The sequence below is a fragment of the Thalassophryne amazonica genome, chromosome 7, assembly GCF_902500255.1.
Source record: "Thalassophryne amazonica chromosome 7, fThaAma1.1, whole genome shotgun sequence".
In the NCBI taxonomy this organism is placed as follows: domain Eukaryota; kingdom Metazoa; phylum Chordata; class Actinopteri; order Batrachoidiformes; family Batrachoididae; genus Thalassophryne; species Thalassophryne amazonica.
In genome coordinates, this window is record NC_047109.1 from 14,625,836 (window position 1) to 14,647,361 (window position 21,526).

A 21,526-nucleotide genomic window follows, 5' to 3' on the forward strand; every position below is an offset into this window, starting at 1 on the left:
CTCGGTTTGAATGAACAGAAATATCAAATAACAGCCATGTGCACCAGAAACATAATCTTTAATATGAGACTAAAAGACAAATATGAAGCTGCCGGACAAAACAAGACACAAGTGAAAAAACAAAAATAAAAACATATTGTACGAGTCTCAGCTTCCAACAGTTTGAACCTGACTTTTGTTTTCAGCGGAACAGATGATTTATTCCCATCACAATAAAAACCTTTTAGAGAAAACTGTGGTCATTTATCACTTCCACATTTTACTACATTTGAAGTGAGAGAAACCTTTCTGCTAACTGGGTCATCATGGTGGGTTTTTTTAAGGTTGGATTTTGTTTGGCTGTAATTCTGTCACAGACGAGCAGCAACCGTCACATGTGGCAGCCGCTCAGTGATTGGTCAAATGAAGACGAGGAGCAGGAAGTTACAACATCGTCTGTGTTTGACTTCCTGTTTGAGAACACGCTCAGGAGCGAGTTTGTCTGAGACACACCCAAAAACAAGATTCTAAAACCAGAAGGCTGATCTCCATCCTCTGGCCCCACCCTTTCTCGGCATGGACTTCTAAATCTGAGCAATGATTGGCTGAGAGGTCTTACGTCATTATTGCAACCTAGTTGATACACCAGCAAGGCAGCCTGGGAGGCGGAGCTTATTTTGGCCAATCGTTGAATAACATAATTTAAAACAAAAACAACTTTAAAAATTCCAGTTGTTGCTGAAGATGAGCGATAATGCTGTGTAACCAGGTAGCTGTAGACTGCAGTGCACCCTGGTGGCCACGTTAGTTTGAGTGCCCCCTGTGGTCAGAAAGTTCCAAGGTTCTTTCTCTGATTTCTGGGTGAGTTTGTGAGCAGTGTTGTGTTCCAGCACACTCAGCATTTCTGGTGTTGACGTGCAGATGTTCATCACAGCCAACGCTAAAACCCAACCTTAAAGCCACCTGAGAAGAAGAAATCAGTCTGAAGTTCGTCCGACACATCTCTGAACGAGCATCTGAATAACTCTGCTTGACATTAAACCTGATTATTATTAATATCTGAATGCCATCACAGGAGGTCAGTGACTGAAGCAGCTTTTACCATCGTGTTGAGAGCCACAAACAGCAGCACACAGTTTGCAGGCTGGAATACAAAGAAACATGTTTGAAAAAGTGAAAATGCTGATAGATCAGAGGTTTAGGCAGTTTTGGAGATGGTTGGATTTTTGCCAAAGTCATTCCAGGGCTGATTACACGGTGGTTCCAAACCCTGGTCCTCAGGGATCCACAAACCTGCACATTTTCCATTTCTACCTGCTCTACCAAAAGGTGATTACTGTATTTTCTGGAGTATAAATGTCATCTTGATCCTGAACCATCCCTTAGTTATGCTGCTATAGACTTAGACTGCTGGGGGGTTCCCATGATGCACTGAGTGTTTCTTTCTCTTTTTGCTCTCTATGCACCACTCTGCATTTAATCATTAGTGATTGATCTCTGCTCTCTTCCACAGCATGTCTGTTTCCTGGTTCTCTCCCTCAGCCCCAACCAGTCCCAGCAGAAGACTGCCCCTCCCTGAGCCTGGTTATGCTGGAGGTTTCTTCCTGTTAAAAGGGAGTTTTTCCTTCCCACTGTCGCCAAGTGCTTGCTCACAGGGGGTCGTTTTGACCGTTGGGGTTTTTCCTGTAATTATTGTATGGCTTTTGCCTTACAATATAAAGTGCCTTGGGGCAACTGTTTGTTGTGATTTGGCGCTATATAAATAAAATTGATTTGATTTGATCTTTTTAATTTGGGATTTTTGTGCAATGTTGTTGTTTACTTTTACGATTTATGTTATTGCTGGAATTTATTTTGTTTAGTGTTCTGATTCCTGGGAAACTCTTAATATAAATATTTATAATATTATTTGTAGTAATGAATGTGTATGGGTTTTTTTTTTTTTTTTGGAATATACAACTCCAATGCCAATGAAGTTGGGACGTTGTGTAAAATGTAAATAAAAACAGAATACAGTGATTTGCAAATCCTCTTCAACCTATATTCAATTTAATACACCACAAAGACAAGATATTTAATGTTCAAACTGATAAACTTTATTGTTTTTGTGCAAATATTTCCTCATTTTGAAATGGATGCCTGCAACACATTTCAAAAAAGTTGGGACGGGGCCACAAAAGACTGGGAAAGTTGATGAATGCTCAAAGAACACCTAATTGGAAACAGGTGAGTGTCATGATTGGGTATAAAAGGAACATCCCCAACAGGCTCAGCTGTTCAAAAGCAAAGATGGGGTGAGGATCACCACTTTGTGAACAACTGCATGAAGAAAAAAAAAAAAAGTCCAACAATTTAAGAACAATGTTCCTCACCTTTCAATTGCAAGGAATGTAGAGATTCCAGCATCTACAGTCCATAATATAATCAGAACATTCAGACAATCTGGAGAACTTTCTACACATAAGCGGCAAGGCCGAAAACCAACATTGAATGCCCGTGACCTTCGATCCCTCAGGCAGCACTGCATTAAAAACCAACATCATTGTGTAAAGGATCTTACCGTGTGGGCTCAGGAACACTTCAGAAAACCATTGTCAGTTAACACAGTTCGTCGCTACATCTACAAGTGCAAGTTAAAACTCTACCATGCAAAGCGAAAGCCATACAACAACAACATCCAGAAACGCTGCCGCCTTCTCTGGGCCCGAGCTCATCTGAAATGGACAGACACAAAGTGGAAAAGTGTGCTGTGGTCTGATGAGTCCACATTTCAAATTGTTTTTGGAAATCATGGACGTCGTGTCCTCTGGACAAAAGAGGAAAAAGACCATCCAGATTGTTACCAGCGCAAAGTTCAAAGGCCAGCATCTGTGATGGTATGGGGGTGTGTTAGTGGCATGGGCAACTTACACATCTGTGATGGCACCAACTATGCTGAAAGGTACATCCAGGTTTTGGAGCAACACATGCTGCCATCCAAGCAACGTCTTTTTCAGGGACGTCCCTGCTTATTTCAGCAAGACAATGCCAAGCCACATTCTGCACGTGTTACAACAGCGTGACTTCGCAGTAAAAGAGTGCGGGTACTAGATTGGCCTGCCTGCAGTCCAGACCTGTCGCCCATTGGAAATGTGTGGCGCATTATGAAGCACAAACTACGACCCCAGACTGTTGAACAATTGAAGTTGTACATCAAGCAAGAATGGGAAAGAATTCCACCTACAAAACTTCAACAATTAGTGTCCTCAGTTCCCAAAAGCTTATTGAGTGTTGTTAGAAGGAAAGGTGATGTAACACAGTGGTAAAGATACCACTGTCCCAGCATTTTTGAAATGTGTTGCAGGCATCCATTTCAAAATGAGCAAATATTTGCACAAAAACAATAAAGTTTATCAGTTTGAACATTAAATATCTTGTCTTTGTGGTGTATTCAATTGAACATAGGTTGAAGAGGATTTGCAAATCATTGTATTCTGTTTTTATTTACATTTTACACAACGTCCCAACTTCATTGGAATTGGGGTTGTAAGTCACACAAGAGTATGTTGCAGGACCTTCCAAATTAGTAAAGAAAAAACAAAAAACTATTTGCAATACTCAACAACACAGAATGAAATGAACACAAATAAAATAATCACAATAATAAAATTACACTACATCAATGCACAAAAATCCCAAAATAAAGCACTCGGGGACATTTTACTTGTGTTTTTATTGTAGTACTTCCCTTTGCATCAAATAACATCCATTATTATCACTTACTGAGGCGTTGCTGGGACGGCAACGTAGATTTAAATTCACACTACCTGGCTATACTTGCCCGCAGCTGCCCACATTGGACGGGTATCCGGATACCTGCCCGCTGTGCGTAAACTGATGACATCATAGCGTGCGCAGCCCAAGAGCTGTACGCAGAGGAAAAGCTGAAAAGGCGAGAAGTGTGTGTTGGTCCCAATATGGATATTCCGGATGATTTTCTCATGAATAGTACGACAATGAACAGCAGCTAAAGCAGCCAGCTCGATGACGACGCACTGTCGAATTTGGAGAGCAGCGCGCTCCAGCCGACACGACAAAAGTTAAAGTGAGCCAACTTTTTATGTACGCGTTACGTGTTGTGTATCTCAGTAAGTGATAATAATGCAAATAACATGCATTTGTCATGCGGTATGCATTTTCTGAGTCCCTCCGTCCATGCCCAAAATGACAGATATTCGGGCGAATATCTGTCATTTTGGGCGACGGCATGGACGGAGGGACTCAGAAAATGCATACCGCCCTCCAAAAGCATGTTATTGTATTAATGTTATCCAACACACCTTTATTTGTCCATCTCACTTATTTTTGGAATTTAAAAGTCCTTTAGGTACACACCACAGGCTGAGGGCATCCAGCAAAAATCCACTGTTCAATTCCCCATCCATGTCCACGTACAGATGGTGCTAAATAAAGTAAAAAAAATTTACTTGACAAAGAAAAAACATACAAGTTTGGCAGACCTCCCAAACTAGTTAAACACACACACACACACAAAAAAGACTTTTTCTCCAAAAAGAGATGGAAAATGTGCAGGCCAAAGGTCCCTGAGGATCAGGATTGGGACCCATGACTTGACAGAAGTTCTGAAATCATCCCGGTTCCCCCTAATAGTCTGGTATTAGATGATGAAATGCGCATTTTATTTATTTTTGAACAGGACAAAAATACGCTAAACAAATTAAGCTCGACTCAGAGGGATCGTGTCCACATGCCACAAAGGAAAGCAAGAGTTCAGACAGATAAAGGAAGGAGAGAAGCTCATGACAGGAAATTAAACTAAAGGTCGCTCACAGTGGTTGCAAACAGGATTCACAAGCTGTTTCTTTTTCTCTGCAACTCGACGGCTTATCGAAAGCAAAGTGAAAATAAACGTGTAGTTCCTGTAACGGCCAACACAGACAGAAGGCAGCCGAGGCGCCGTCCACAGAAGTCACGTTCAGCATCGGCCGTCATCGCTGGGCCGTGGCGTCGGGACGGGCCCCGCTCCTCTCGCCCTTCCCAATTTGGTTTTGTCCCGTGGGGCTGAGCTGTCACACCACGTACTGATAGGTCTCAGCCTTCCCGTGGTCAGGCGTGGAGAAGGGGCTAAACCACAATAAGGAGAACGTGTGTCCGAACACCGTCCTCATGTTCATCCACTTAGTTTTTTTAGCCCATCTTCTCTCTTCCTTTTTCAACTGCTCTATGCCCTGAAAACAAGAGACATCCAAACTTCAGCCGGTGTCCCAGACAGTCATCAAAGTCCAAATCCAACCCCCTCAGTCCTGGAATACATTTGCTTTTAACAACGCGTGGATGTGGCGTCTGCTGAGAGCACTTGTATGATTACCATATAGCCACTAGGGGGCAGATCAGACACTTTAGCTTTAACTTTGAGTTTCTGCCAAACTGTTCATGATTTCTGTCATTTGGTTTTTGAGTTAGAAATTTATTTCTTTAAACTAATGAAGCCAGAGAGACCCTCTTTAATTAGAAGCCACTGATGTCCCTTAGCGTTGTCTTTAATTTTAATTATTCTATTATTATTCAAGTAGTTGGCCTCAGTGGCCACTAGAGTTTAGCTTTAGAAATTAAATAAATCCACAAACAGGCTCATTTCAAATTACATGCAACTTCAAAACAACACCCGCTCCTAATGTTCATGTATTTGGTGCAGCGAGCTCAGACATGGCCACCAGGTGGCAGTGTTCAGCTGTATGTGCCTGGTGTATTACATGAGTAAATTGCTTGTGCTGTTGATGTGATTAAAAGAGATTTTATTCACTTTGTGCTAGTGTCAAGATGACTGTTTTTGAGTCATCATGTTAACAACCTGGAGGGGGCGCTCATTCATTTTCGTTACTGACTCACTGTATTTTACAGAGTACGTGACTAGGCTTTTCACCACCATCCTCACAAACTCCAGAAACATGTGAGGACACAAAAGTGTTGAGTTTATTTCAAAGCATAAAAACAAAAGTTTCAGTTAGTGTTGAGGCAGAACCCGTCATAACGGCCGACTGACTCAAAACTAGGAATTATTCAAATCCTGGATCTGCTGCAGTTTCCACGTTGAGGCCAAATAACCTGAAGACCTCCAGCAACACGTCTTTGGAGCTACAGCACTTGAGAACTGAGTATTAAGTGGCTCTTCGCTGCTCGTCACCATTACATCACGAGCAAAAGGATCAGGATCAGAGAACGGTAATAAACATCCCTGCAAACTGTTCGCCAAATTAAAAGCAAGTGTATTCTAAAGGGACATTTTCAAAACACATAACCGCTTTTTTTCAGTTCATTTAACAAAATAAAAAACATTAAAATAAAATAATGTATGAATGGATTAAATAAGAAATATTCCTGGTTGACAAACTCACTGTTTCTGCCTCCAGATGATTTTCTCCAAATTTATGATGTCACAAATTCTCACTTTGTCATATTGTCAAAATGTTCCCGTAACTTTAATTGTGTTCTTGAGTTGCAGACAAAAAGAAGTTAAAAACAGGAAAAGGAGTAATCTCAGGTTGGTTTTCTGAGCATTAAAAGGACCGAATCACTTCATGAAAGAACCAAACATTAACGCAGGCGCCAAAAAACTAAAGATCCAACAGGTGGAGTTCAGACACAGGTTTAATGACCAGGAGCCAAAAACCACCCAGGAAGACTTCAAAATAAAATCAATCCAACAAAAAACCTTCAGAGCAACATTTGCAGTAGAATGTGAAAATTTCCCGACGTGATTTGTTACATGAATAAATTAATCAGTCGATGAAATATACAACATTACACAACTTTACAAAATTAATTTTGGGTTATTGACTCTGAAACATACTTTAATTACATCACGCAACTTGGACAAAGACACACAGATAACAGTTCCAGTACTGGTACCGTGTAGTGATGAGTCCAAACTACTGCAGTGAACCATGTTGTTCTTCCAGATTTGATGTATTTTGTATATTTGTCACAATTATCTGACACGTTCATACACATTTTAATAAAAGTCAAACAGAACAGCCACAAACTGCTGTTTTGTGCAGTACGGTGGATGTGCCATCTTGGGTCCTGGATGGCAACCACCCAGGCAGACAACTAGTTAATCCCCCACCTCTCGCCTATCTGCTGCCATCAGGCAAAACGTGGGCGTGTCCTTGATCTTCTTCAGCCGCTGGGGTCTTAAACAGTGAGCCATCTGTGTGCTGGATCATGTCCAGATAAACAGGTTAAGAGTCTGTGCGTCATCCTCGACAGGACGCCATTTTTCCAATCCCATTTCAATAACGTCGCCTGGTCTGCATACTTCCACCTGCCGTAATATTAACCATCACCCCCCATACCACTGCTATCCTTGTTCACACCCTTGTCACCTCTCCCCTAGACTAATTCCCTCGTCTATGGTCTCCCACCACAAATACATCCATAAGCTTCAGGTGGTTCAGAATTCAGCTGTCCGTATCATCACCAGAACCTCCTGGTTCTGCAACAACTTCACTGGCTCCCAGTTAAGTATTGAGTTCTAAATTCTCTTAACATTCAAGGCCATCCACAACCTCGCACCTCCATATCAATCAATCAATCAATCAATTTTTTTATATAGCGCCAAATCACAACAAACAGTTGCCCCAAGGCGCTTTATATTGTAAGGCAAGGCCATACAATAATTATGTAAAACCCCAACGGTCAAAACGACCCCCTGTGAGCAAGCACTTGGCTACAGTGGGAAGGAAAAACTCCCTTTTAACAGGAAGAAACCTCCAGCAGAACCAGGCTCAGGGAGGGGCAGTCTTCTGCTGGGACTGGTTGGGGCTGAGGGAGAGAACCAGGAAAAAGACATGCTGTGGAGGGGAGCAGAGATCGATCACTAATGATTAAATGCAGAGTGGTGCATACAGAGCAAAAAGAGAAAGAAACAGTGCATCATGGGAACCCCCCAGCAGTCTACGTCTATAGCAGCATAACTAAGGGATGGTTCAGGGTCACCTGATCCAGCCCTAACTATAAGCTTTAGCAAAAAGGAAAGTTTTAAGCCTAATCTTAAAAGTAGAGAGGGTGTCTGTCTCCCTGATCTGAATTGGGAGCTGGTTCCACAGGAGAGGAGCCTGAAAGCTGAAGGCTCTGCCTCCCATTCTACTCTTACAAACCCTAGGAACTACAAGTAAGCCTGCAGTCTGAGAGCGAAGCGCTCTATTGGGGTGATATGGTACTACGAGGTCCCTAAGATAAGATGGGACCTGATTATTCAAAACCTTATAAGTAAGAAGAAGAATTTTAAATTCTATTCTAGAATTAACAGGAAGCCAATGAAGAGAGACCAATATGGGTGAGATATGCTCTCTCCTTCTAGTCCCCGTCAGTACTCTAGCTGCAGCATTTTGAATTAACTGAAGGCTTTTTAGGGAACTTTTAGGACAACCTGATAATAATGAATTACAATAGTCCAGCCTAGAGGAAATAAATGCATGAATTAGTTTTTCAGCATCACTCTGAGACAAGACCTTTCTGATTTTAGAGATATTGCGTAAATGCAAAAAAGCAGTCCTACATATTTGTTTAATATGCGCTTTGAATGACATATCCTGATCAAAAATGACTCCAAGATTTCTCACAGTATTACTAGAGGTCAGGGTAATGCCATCCAGAGTAAGGATCTGGTTAGACACCATGTTTCTAAGATTTGTGGGGCCAAGTACAATAACTTCAGTTTTATCTGAGTTTAAAAGCAGGAAATTAGAGGTCATCCATGTCTTTATGTCTGTAAGACAATCCTGCAGTTTAGCTAATTGGTGTGTCTCCTCTGGCTTCATGGATAGATAAAGCTGGGTATCATCTGCGTAACAATGAAAATTTAAGCAATACCGTCTAATAATACTGCCTAAGGGAAGCATGTATAAAGTGAATAAAATTGGTCCTAGCACAGAACCTTGTGGAACTCCATAATTAACTTTAGTCTGTGAAGAAGATTCCCCATTTACATGAACAAATTGTAATCTATTAGACAAATATGATTCAAACCACCGCAGCGCAGTGCCTTTAATACCTATGGCATGCTCTAATCTCTGTAATAAAATTTTATTGTCAACAGTATCAAAAGCAGCACTGAGGTCTAACAGAACAAGCACAGAGATGAGTCCACTGTCCGAGGCCATAAGAAGATCAATCAATCAATCAATTTTTTTATATAGCGCCAAATCACAACAAACAGTTGCCCCAAGGCGCTTTATATTGTAAGGCAAGGCCATACAATAATTATGTAAAACCCCAACGGTCAAAACGACCCCCTGTGAGCAAGCACTTGGCTACAGTGGGAAGGAAAAACTCCCTTTTAACAGGAAGAAACCTCCAGCAGAACCAGGCTCAGGGAGGGGCAGTCTTCTGCTGGGACTGGTTGGGGCTGAGGGAGAGAACCAGGAAAAAGACATGCTGTGGAGGGGAGCAGAGATCGATCACTAATGATTAAATGCAGAGTGGTGCATACAGAGCAAAAAGAGAAAGAAACAGTGCATCATGGGAACCCCCAGCAGTCTACGTCTATAGCAGCATAACTAAGGGATGGTTCAGGGTCACCTGATCCAGCCCTAACTATAAGCTTTAGCAAATGATGCACTGTTTCTTTCTCTTTTTGCTCTGTATGCACCACTCTGCATTTAATCATTAGTGATCGATCTCTGCTCCCCTCCACAGCATGTCTTTTTCCTGGTTCTCTCCCTCAGCCCCAACCAGTCCCAGCAGAAGACTGCCCCTGCCTGAGCCTGGTTCTGCTGGAGGTTTCTTCCTGTTAAAAGGGAGTTTTTCCTTCCCACTGTAGCCAAGTGCTTGCTCACAGGGGGTCGTTTTGACCGTTGGGGTTTTACATAATTATTGTATGGCCTTGCCTTACAATATAAAGCGCCTTGGGGCAACTGTTTGTTGTGATTTGGCGCTATATAAAAAAATTGATTGATTGATTGATTGATTGAAAAAGGAAAGTTTTAAGCCTAATCTTAAAAGTAGAGAGGGTGTCTGTCTCCCTGATCTGAACTGGGAGCTGGTTCCACAGGAGAGGAGCCTGAAAGCTGAAGGCTCTGCCTCCCATTCTACTCTTACAAACCCTAGGAACTACAAGTAAGCCTGCAGTCTGAGAGCGAAGCGCTCTATTGGGGTGATATGGTACTACGAGGTCCCTAAGATAAGATGGGACCTGATTATTCAAAACCTTATAAGTAAGAAGAAGAATTTTAAATTCTATTCTAGAATTAACAGGAAGCCAATGAAGAGAGGCCAATATGGGTGAGATATGCTCTCTCCTTCTAGTCCCCATCAAGATCATTTGTAACCTTCACTAATGCTGTTTCTGTACTATGATGAATTCTAAAACCTGACTGAAACTCTTCAAATAGACCATTCCTCTGCAGATGATCAGTTAGCTGTTTTACAACTACCCTTTCAAGAATTTTTGAGAGAAAAGGAAGGTTGGAGATTGGCCTATAATTAGCTAAGATAGCTGGGTCAAGTGATGGCTTTTTAAGTAATGGTTTAATTACTGCCACCTTAAAAGCCTGTGGTACATAGCCAACTAACAAAGATAGATTGATCATATTTAAGATCGAAGCATTAAATAATGGTAGGGCTTCCTTGAGCAGCCTGGTAGGAATGGGGTCTAATAAACATGTTGATGGTTTGGATGAAGTAACTAATGAAAATAACTCAGACAGAACAATCGGAGAGAAAGAGTCTAACCAAATACCGGCATCACTGAAAGCAGCCAAAGATAACGATACGTCTTTGGGATGGTTATGAGTAATTTTTTCTCTAATAGTTAAAATTTTGTTAGCAAAGAAAGTCATGAAGTCATTACTAGTTAAAGTTAATGGAATACTCAGCTCAATAGAGCTCTGACTCTTTGTCAGCCTGGCTACAGTGCTGAAAAGAAACCTGGGGTTGTTCTTATTTTCTTCAATTAGTGATGAGTAGAAAGATGTCCTAGCTTTACGGAGGGCTTTTTTATAGAGCAACAGACTCTTTTTCCAGGCTAAGTGAAGATCTTCTAAATTAGTGAGACGCCATTTCCTCTCCAACTTACGGGTTATCTGCTTTAAGCTACGAGTTTGTGAGTTATACCACGGAGTCAGGCACTTCTGATTTAAAGCTCTCTTTTTTTAGAGGAGCTACAGCATCCAAAGTTGTCTTCAATGAGGATGTAAAACTATTGACGAGATACTCTATCTCACTTACAGAGTTTAGGTAGCTACTCTGCACTGTGTTGGTATATGGCATTAGAGAACATAAAGAAGGAATCATATCCTTAAACCTAGTTACAGCGCTTTCTGAAAGACTTCTAGTGTAATGAAACTTATTCCCCACTGCTGGGTAGTCCATCAGAGTAAATGTAAATGTTATTAAGAAATGATCAGACAGAAGGGAGTTTTCAGGGAATACTGTCAAGTCTTCTATTTCCATACCATAAGTCAGAACAAGATCTAAGATATGATTAAAGTGGTGGGTGGACTCATTTACTTTTTGAGCAAAGCCAATAGAGTCTAATAATAGATTAAATGCAGTGTTGAGGCTGTCATTCTCAGCATCTGTGTGGATGTTAAAATCGCCCACTATAATTATCTTATCTGAGCTAAGCACTAAGTCAGACAAAAGGTCTGAAAATTCACAGAGAAACTCACAGTAACGATCAGGTGGACGATAGATAATAACAAATAAAACTGGTTTTTGGGACTTCCAATTTGGATGGACAAGACTAAGAGTCAAGCTTTCAAATGAATTAAAGCTCTGTCTGGGTTTTTGATTAATTAATAAGCTGGAATGGAAGATTGCTGCTAATCCTCCGCCCCGGCCCGTGCTACGAGCATTCTGACAGTTAGTGTGACTCGGGGGTGTTGACTCATTTAAACTAACATATTCATCCTGCTGTAACCAGGTTTCTGTAAGGCAGAATAAATCAATATGTTGATCAATTATTATATCATTTACCAACAGGGACTTAGAAGAGAGAGACCTAATGTTTAATAGACCACATTTAACTGTTTTAGTCTGTGGTGCAGTTGAAGGTGCTATATTATTTTTTTCTTTTTGAATTTTTATGCTTAAATAGATTTTTGCTGGTTATTGGTAGTCTGGGAGCAGGCACCGTCTCTACGGGGATGGGATAATGAGGGGATGGCAGGGGGAGAGAAGCTGCAGAGAGGTGTGTAAGACTACAACTCTGCTTCCTGGTCCCAACCCTGGATAGTCACGGTTTGGAGGATTTAAGAAAATTGGCCAGATTTCTAGAAATGAGAGCTGCTCCATCCAAAGTGGGATGGATGCCGTCTCTCCTAACAAGACCAGGTTTTCCCCAGAAGCTTTTCCAATTATCTATGAAGCCCACCTCATTTTTTGGACACCACTCAGACAGCCAGCAATTCAAGGAGAACATGCGGCTAAACATGTCACTCCCGGTCTGATTGGGGAGGGGCCCAGAGAAAACTACAGAGTCCGACATTGTTTTTGCAAAGTTACACACCGATTTAATGTTAATTTTAGTGACCTCCGATTGGCGTAACCGGGTGTCATTACTGCCGACGTGAATTACAATCTTACCAAATTTACGCTTAGCCTTAGCCAGCAGTTTCAAATTTCCTTCAATGTCGCCTGCTCTGGCCCCCGGAAGACAATTGACTATGGTTGCTGGTGTCGCTAACTTCACATTTCGCAAAACAGAGTCGCCAATAACCAGAGTTTGATCCTCGGCGGGTGTGTCGCCGAGTGGGGAAAAACGGTTAGAGATGTGAACGGGTTGGCGGTGTACACGGGACTTCTGTTTAGGGCTACGCTTCCTCCTCACAGTCACCCAGTCAGCCTGCTTTCCCGGCTGCTCGGGATCTGCCAGGGGGTAACTAACGGCGGCTAAGCTACCTTGGTCCGCACCGACTACAGGGGCCTGGCTAGCTGTAGAATTTTCCACGGTGCGGAGCCGAGTCTCCAATTCGCCCAGCCTGGCCTCCAAAGCTACGAATAAGCTACACTTATTACAAGTACCGTTACTGCTAAAGGAGGCCGAGGAATAACTAAACATTTCACACCCAGAGCAGAAAAGTGCGGGAGAGACAGGAGAAGCCGCCATGCTAAATCGGCTAAGAGCTAGTAGCTACGCTAAGCTAGCGGATTCCTAAAAACACGCAAAGTGAATAATGTGTAAATAATTTAGAGGTGATTCAGCAGAAGGAGTGCTTTAGTTAAGGCACGTAAAGATTACACTGGGAAACAAATCGTAATCTAGATAACTAGATCAATCTAACTGCGCAGATTAAACAGCTAACAGATACAGAAAAACACCGCTGTGCTCCGGAACAGGAAGTGATACAATACCGCAGTGAGAGCCAACCACCAGTAGAGGCAAGCCTATCTGTCTGATCTCCTCCATGCTGCCACTCCAAACACATTCCGCAAACACATTCAGCCACTCTGCTCCCCAGCTCTGGAACTCATCCACAGACATATAAACTCTCTCCCACTCTTCAAATCTGAACTCCAGTCCAATCTGTTTCAGACGGCTTTCTCTACCTGACCAACTGCACTGCCTAATTTTAATCTGTTTTTACTTCTTATGTATTTTTATAATTTGTTTTATTGTTCAGGAGTGCCAACAGGTTATAATGGAAAAAGCTGGAATTTTATAAAATAGGAGGTTTTAGGAGAAAATCTGGGCATATCTGACGCAAAATTGCAAAAGTAAGAATTAGATTTTTGGGACACTTTTTTTTGGAGATTTTTTTTTTTCATAACTGGAGAACATGAACAAACTGAAGTAAACAAGCCAGTAAATATAGGTAACTTGTTTTATTCTGAGATATGGCATAGGTTTGATTATTTTATTGCTTTTTCATCGCAGCAAATCACTAATTTATGGCATGAATTGCAAAAAAAAAAAAACATTCCACTGTTACAGGAGTTTTTTTCATGGAAAAAGAAGCGGATGAATGCGCCACCGTGCCACTCATGGCGCGGGACAAAACCACCTCCGTGTTGGTCTCACATGATGGCTTTCAGGTGGCTTTCAGACGGCTTCCGGTTGCTTTTCAGTCGTGTGAATATCCGAGAAATTGCGCATGAGCTGGACATGCCCCAACATGTCCTGTGAGGCTTCATCACGGCGTTGCTTTGTGCCATGTGGCTCCGCCGCGACGTGCGGGATTCCACTCCTCTTTCCATGACAAAAACTCCTGTAACAGTGGAATGTGCCGTTCATTTCTAAACTGGATGCTGTCTTGATCCGGTATGTCGTCTGACTACCACAGGAATTGCGGAAGACGTGGACATCAGCACTTTTTCGGCACATTGAGACAGACGTGCGGAGGAATACCGCGCGTCGCGGCGGAGTCGCATGGCGCAAAGCGACGCCGATTTCCTTAACGACGAGAGGGGTGCTCACTCAGTGCTCACTCAAAGCCTGCTCACAGGCGAATGACACAACAGACAGGTGTGAAAAAACTCACGCATGCGCACGAAGGTTCAAGCTTGGCTGATGCAATCACACGTGATTCAAATCCATATGGTTTTTGAAAAAAATAAAAAGGTCCGATACTTTTCTAACAGACCTCGTATATCGTTGTTCTGTTATGGATTTGCTATTTAATCGCAGATGGCGCTGTCGATGCAGCTGCTTGTTACTTCAGCTCTGCCCCTCTTTTCCTACTTTCGCTATTGTTAATATCTTTAATAGTGCTTTATTGTTTTTATTTGCAGTGGGTGGTACCCTGTGCAAGTCTGCACATGGGAAGCCCATTTTTGTAACTCTTGCAAGCGCGGGGAAATCCCTTTGTTTCCAGCTCCGGACGTCCCATTGTTTACAGCCAGGCTCAGCTGCTTGCACTAAGAGACTCTAATGTGCAGTGGGCCGGGTCCCCACTATGCTGAGCACCTGGACATACCTGCAGGTATACGAAGGAGACGGAGAGGCTGCAGAGGTGGATGGACGAAGTGGAGAAGGACTTATATTCCGTCTGTGGTCATGGGGAATGTAAGATCTCTCCGCAACAAGACCGGGGAGCTCTTTAATTAGCTCTTACGGCTTCACACTCATCCGCGCGGACAGGACGTTGGGGGAGTTTGGAAGTATGATTGTGCTCTGCGCGTATATTCCTCCCTCTGCAGACGCCACCGCTGCCTGTGAGCGGATCCACAGCATAGTCACACGGCTGCAGACACAACACCCCCGCGTGCACCTCCTCATCACAGGGGACTTTAACCACGCCCCCCTCTCCGCCACCCTCCCCACGTTCACCCAGTACGTCACGTGTAAAACCATACAATAGAATAGAATACTGGACCTTTTTTACACTAATGTGGAGGACGCTTACACCTCCCTACTTGGACGCTCGGATCACAAACTTGTCTACCTGCTCCCCCAATACACACCCAGGGTGAGAAGAGAGCCAGTGCAGAAAAGGTCAGTGAAACTCTGGACTGAAGAAGCCACTGAGAGGCTGAGGGACTGTTTCAGAACCACAGACTGGAGTATGTTTCAACTTCTGTGTGGAGAGCACTGTGCCTACCCAGAGGGTACAGTGCTTTTCCAACAACCACCCCTGGGTGACCCGCGAGCTGAAGGTCCTGATGAACCAAAAGAAGAGGGCTTTCAACTCGGGAGATAGAGAGGAACAGCGTAGAGTCCAACAGGAACTTCAGTGGAAGATCCGGGCAGCCAAGAAGGAGTACGGAAGGAAGATGGAGTAGCAGCTGGCCCAGAACAATGTCAGGGACGTGTGGATGGGCCTCAAGACCGCCTCCAGATTTGGGCAGGGTGCCAGCAGGACTGCAGATGGAGATTCTCGGTTCGCAGAGGAGCTAAACAGTTACTTTAACCATTTTGGCTCCTCCACACCTCCACACCGGGCTGCTCCCGGCTTTCCACATGTCCCTCCAGTCCCTTTGACCCCCCCACCTTCTTCCCCCTGGCCACCTCCACTGCACCCCGGACTTGTCCCTCCTCCCCCCGGACTGTATTCAGCACCAGCCCACCTTAGCTCACACATCAGCTCCCCCTCCCCCCTCACTGTAACTCCAACCGAGGTGAGAGGCCAGTTCCTGCAACTGAAGCAGAGGAAAGCAGCAGGCCCTGATGGGATCTCCCCGAGGCTGCTGAGGACCTGTGCAGATGAGCTCTGTGAGGTCCTCAGCCACATCTTCAACAAGAGCCTCAGCCTGGGGGCGGTCCCCACCCTGTGGATGACCTCCTGTGTGGTCCCAGTTCCTAAAACACCACACGGGGGGGTTTGTCACAATTTTACAACACATTTACAATGATCTCCTGGTGAGACAAAAATATGGGAAACCACTGATTTGTGGGAAACTGGCACCCCTGATTGTTGTTTTATTTTGTTTTTTTTTCTCGTTATGCTGTGTCACTTGGCTGTCTAGAAAGGCACCTACAAATAAAATGCCTTTATTATTATTGTTATTATTATTATCTCACGTTTCAGGACAAATCAATGTCAAATGTGAAGGAGGTTGACTGTGCACGTCTTCCACTCTGTGCAAAAACTGTACACAACAAGCTGCAAAGGGCTCACTTGATCAGCATTCTTTAGAAGCTTCCAGCACTCAGGTATTAGTACCTTGATCATTTGCCCAAAATGCTCTGGGCTGCTGCTCTACTAGTCAATGTCCAAGTCTCACAATTATTCAGTAAGAGAGGAGGCATCAGGAGGACTCTAAAGACTTAGAACTTTGTTCTCTTGTAAATATATCACCATCACCAAACAACTTGTCCAGAGACCTCATGACTCCATAAGGTCTTCCAAGGTGACTGGATCTCAAAGGTTTACTGCTCAAAAACATGAACGTCACTGCTGAGATAAGTGAATGTCTCCACAATTTCAACACTTTCACCACAGACAGATACACTTCTGATGACCAAGTCCAGGAAGTCACTGAAAGTCTGGATCTTATCCCTGTAGTCCGTAGGGCAGATAAGTTGGTCACTACCTCCCAGGGTGGCACAACTTTTGATATGGCAGTTTTATCTTGTATCTATAGGGACTTCAACAATGTGTGGTGGCAGTTAAAGCTGGGTAGCTGCCAATGACGCATTGGTCAACATATAAAAATTCTCCAATCACATTGAAATGTATACCACATTACTTGTCTGATCACATAAATTCCAAAATATATAGTTTGGACTATTTGTGACTAAATATTTTAGAGGGTCTCATCACTGCTTTTTGCAGAAGATGTGGTCCTGTTGACTTCATCGGCCTGTGACCTCCAGCACACACGGGGTCGGTTCACAGCCGAGTGTGAAGCGGCTGGGATGAGGATCAGCACCTCTGACTCTGAGGCCGTCGTTCTCAGCAGGAAACCGATGGATTGCCTACTCCGGGTTACTCCCTAATAAATTATGGGTGGGAAGTTTTGCCACCCCAAGTGACAGTGACACGCCTATTTTCAGGGGTCTGGTCCAGGACCATCACAATCCCCCATTCAGCTTCTCAAGTGGTGCAATCACTGAGTCTACAAAGACCTCAGCCAGGCCCTTGTATGAACATTTGAAAGAATTGTGACCAATATACAAAAACAGAGAGACTCAGGAAGAGAAGACAAATGTTCTTGCTGTGCTGTGATCATGAACACTGCACGTCTTTCCTCCGATTCTCCACATTTAAGAATTTTTTTTCAGTGAAAACTATGGTTTATCTACCACCTCAGGCTGGAAGAGAGAGGAACCACTGAGCTGAGGACAGGATAAGCAGTCTTCCAGAGATGCAATATTTAAAAAAAAAGCAAAATGTTGGCTGCAGCAGGAAGAAGGTGTGAAGACTAGAAGGAAGCAGGAAGGAGGAGGAAGTGGGGAGCTGGTGACTAAACAGGTGACTTACGGTCTCGTCGGTACAGATGGAGTGGACCTGGGTGCCGAACATCACAGAGGTGAAGATGAGGAAGAGGAGGCCCTCAAAGCACAGCAGAATGAGGAGGATGACTGTTGCTGGAGGAGAGAAGGTGCTGCACTCTGGGAAGGGGGGTGGGGGCAGAAGGATGGGAAAGCAGAGGATCGTATGAGGATTTTCTACGCACTAACTTAAACTACGTGACTTGTGGAGGCCTAAAGGTTAAGAGGTGGACTTACAGGCTGGCACAATGAATCTGAGGGAAAGTGAATGAGGAACATTTGCCCCTCCCCAATACCGTCACCGAGGCACTCTTCTACAAGGTGCTCACTGACAAATTCGTCGGCTAAGTGCTAGAGCAGGTAGAGAGGGTAAGTATGTGAGAACTTCAAGTTAAACACAATTCATTGCCTGATGGATATCTGACCGTTGACCCCAATGTTCTTGACCCTGGGGTCTGCGTTCAACAGTAAGGGTCCTATCTCACTGGGCTGTGACAGTCTGCGAACGGCAACTGTAAGGGAAATCGCTTGATTTCATGTGTTTGCTGGGTGGCACTCTTCCCTTGCAGGACGTCGCCAGCATTGTGCCTGGATTTTGAACTGTTTAAAGTTGGCGTGGAGACAAGGCTCCTCCCAGTATGCTCCCGGAGTCGTCGCTGCTGTTGTGCAGCCCTCTGAATGTACTTGCTGGGACTCCTAACATGTGAGAACTGTGAGAGGGGTAGTGGTGGTGGGGGGGAGGGGGTTGGGCCACACACACAAGCAGCCATGGGAGCACGCTAAAATAACGAAGGTGATTGCAGAAGAAGAGCTGCTTCTGAAATTGCCCAAGCTGCTGCCAGTCTGGCCACAGCTGCTGCGGGCATCAGGACTACCGTTTGAGCTTTCTGGACTTACGCATTTCCTTGGAATCTTTTTGTGTTTTGTTTTGTTTTGATTGAGGAGCACAATTGCGGGAGCGGTGCACACAGTGCTGTGGCGTTATGTTTTTTTTATCTGGAGCACCCTCTCTCTGGGTTTCTCTGCTCCCCCCCACACACACACCTCTGAGGATGCGGTGGAAGGTCTTTTTTTTTTGCTCGTTGTGAGGGAGCACGATGAGTTAGGAGATATGGCATCATGTTTCATTAAACGGCACACTGCTCATATCCAGCTCTCCTCCACCGCGTATACATATCAACCGGTAAAATCTTTCTGCTAAATGCTGTGGAAATGTGATGGCATCTGTCCATCATAGCCAAAATGCAGGAGGACGGAGGAGGACATATCTGCGTCAAATCAACATGCAGATTCACCTCGGATCTGCTGTGGAGACCCCGAGTGGAAAAAAACGAAAAAACAAGGGAACAGCCAAAAGGGACTTACAGTGCATCTGGAATGTATTCACAGCACCTCACATTTTCCACATTTTGTTGTGTTACAGCCTTATTCCAAACCAAAGTAAATTCATTTTTCCCCCTCAAAATTCTACTTAAAACAACCCCATAATGACAAGATGAAAAAAAAAAGTTGTTTTTTTGCAAATTTATAAAAAACTAAGAAATCACGTGTACGTACGTATTCACATCCTTTGCGCAATACTTTGTTGATGCACTTTTGGTAGCCATTACAGCCTCAAATCTTCATGAATATGATGCCATACGCTTGGTGCACCTATCTTTGGGCAGTTTTGTCCATTCCTCTTTTCAGCACCTCTCAAGCTCCATCAGGTTTTGGATGGGAAGCGCCGGTGTCATTTTCAGATCTCTTCAGAGATGTTCACTCGGATCCAGGTCTGGGCTCTGGCCGGACCACTCAAGGACATTCACAGAGTTGTCCTGAAGCCACTCCTTTGATATCTTGGCTGTGTGCTTAGGGTCATTGTCCTGCAGAAAGACGAACCTTCACCCCAGTCTGAAGTCAAGAGTTCTGGCCCGCCAAACCCCCACAAATAAGGTCCAAAAATTTGGCCCAGATCAAACACTGGAGATACCACATCAATCAAATTTAAAATTAACAAGTACATCCCACAGACAATAGATCCTTGCAACCTAGCCCGAACAATTGTCTATAAAGCCAATAACCACCTTAAAAATGATCATGTACATTGTATATCAAACAGAGAGAATTGCTCATTTACAACTGTGCTAGGACAAAAGTCATGTCATGGACTAGTTTGAAACCAATTAGAAATGAACATGCATATCAAATAGATAAAATTCAACATATTTAGTTTTTTGGACTTAAGTCAGACCCTTTGCCATCTTCTCAATCAATCAGAAGTACGGGTATGTTCTTCATGAGTGCTGACCTTCTGCCGAGTGGTGAGCCACACAACTATTTAAAGCTACATGAATATTCATGTAAAATTGGCCCACTCAAACATTTATTGTGCATAATGCAAAACTGAAACAGGTTTTAAAAGTATTAAATGTTATTCATGTTCACTTTTTTTTTTTAAAACAATAACATTTTTCACATCCTTAACAGTTCTTCTGGATTGAGAAATTACGTCAACTCTCAGTACCGCAACGTCTCGTCTACACGTCTATTTCACTGTCACTGTCATCACTCCAAGACGGCTCTGACATAGAATCCTCTGCTTCATCATATTCAGTATCCTGTTCTTGCTGGTCATTCCCAGGATCTACAGTAGTTCTGTCATCTTCTTGTTCCACTTCCTTAAAAAGATCATCAGGCAGGTCTGGTCCCTCAAACCAAATAGGAACATAGCACCCATTCTTCTCTTTCCATCCATAGTCCAGGGGATCCAAGTCATTTACCGGCTGTGGTGAGTCAGCTTTTCCCCATATGATGATGATCAGTTTTGCCCATTGCAATTTCTTTTTGAGGGTGTTGGCACATGGTGGTAGTATTGCACAATCGACTTTCTTGATGTTTGCCACAGGGTTGTCCTGAAATGCGACAACTAGCAATTCAAGTGATCATCTATATCACAGATTCCGGCCTCCAGCTGGACCAAAAATGGTTGGAGCCAACAATGGGACAAGAAGAACTGACAATAAAGAAGGTGTTTTTGTAAGAAAGTTGGAGCCAATTAAATTTTCCAGGAGCCACCTGGATTTTATTCTGATAAAGTCGCCATCTCAGAAGCAATTTTTCAGTTGTGCTTGCTCTATTCTATATTTTTGCCCATAATTATAAATATAAATTCAATTCCCAAAGCAAGTGTAAGCCATAGTACCTTATTCATTTTTCCAGTCACCTGACAAAGCTTCACATATCAGGCCTCGCTGACCTTCTTTACATCACCCTTCATGCCATACAAAGCACAGATGAACTCTTCAGCTTTCTCCTGGTCAGGCTGGTCTTCAGTGGCCAAACTGGTGAAGAACTGGATGATGTTTCCATCTGTGTCTCTCTCAAGAATTTCCAGCGGCTTGAATTTACCCTTCTGGTAGAATGCTCTGGTGTAGTCGCAACATGCATGCATGAAGCCCTGGCAATGCTGCTGCAAGTCCCTTCTGCTTGGGCTCCAAGGTGGTTGTGATGCTGCTGATATCAATACAGCGACAAGTATTCCCGGTGCTACAGTCCATGATGGTGTGATCATATGAGGTGGGCCTCTGATTGGACAGGTCTCTTCCTAGCATTCCAATGATGATTACCATGACATCAGTGTCAGATGGTCTGATCATCACGCTTCCCTTGGTGATGGACAGATGGTATGTG

The 21,526-nt window shown here is 43.6% G+C and overlaps 1 protein-coding gene across 3 annotated transcripts in view; it reads right to left on the reverse strand.

Moving 5' to 3' along the window:
- The window catches only part of LOC117513652 (palmitoyltransferase ZDHHC3-like), a 64,179-nt gene that overhangs the window by 13,707 nt on the left and 28,946 nt on the right, over positions 1-21,526 (reverse strand). For 2 of the 3 annotated variants that reach the window (XM_034173884.1, XM_034173883.1), the window contains exon 6: positions 17,844-17,974. In XM_034173884.1, the coding sequence (XP_034029775.1) occupies positions 17,844-17,974 (131 nt within the window). Of the gene's footprint in view, positions 1-4,810; positions 5,208-17,843; positions 17,975-21,526 lie in introns of those variants that run through there. The other variant, XM_034173885.1, reaches the window with a different exon arrangement.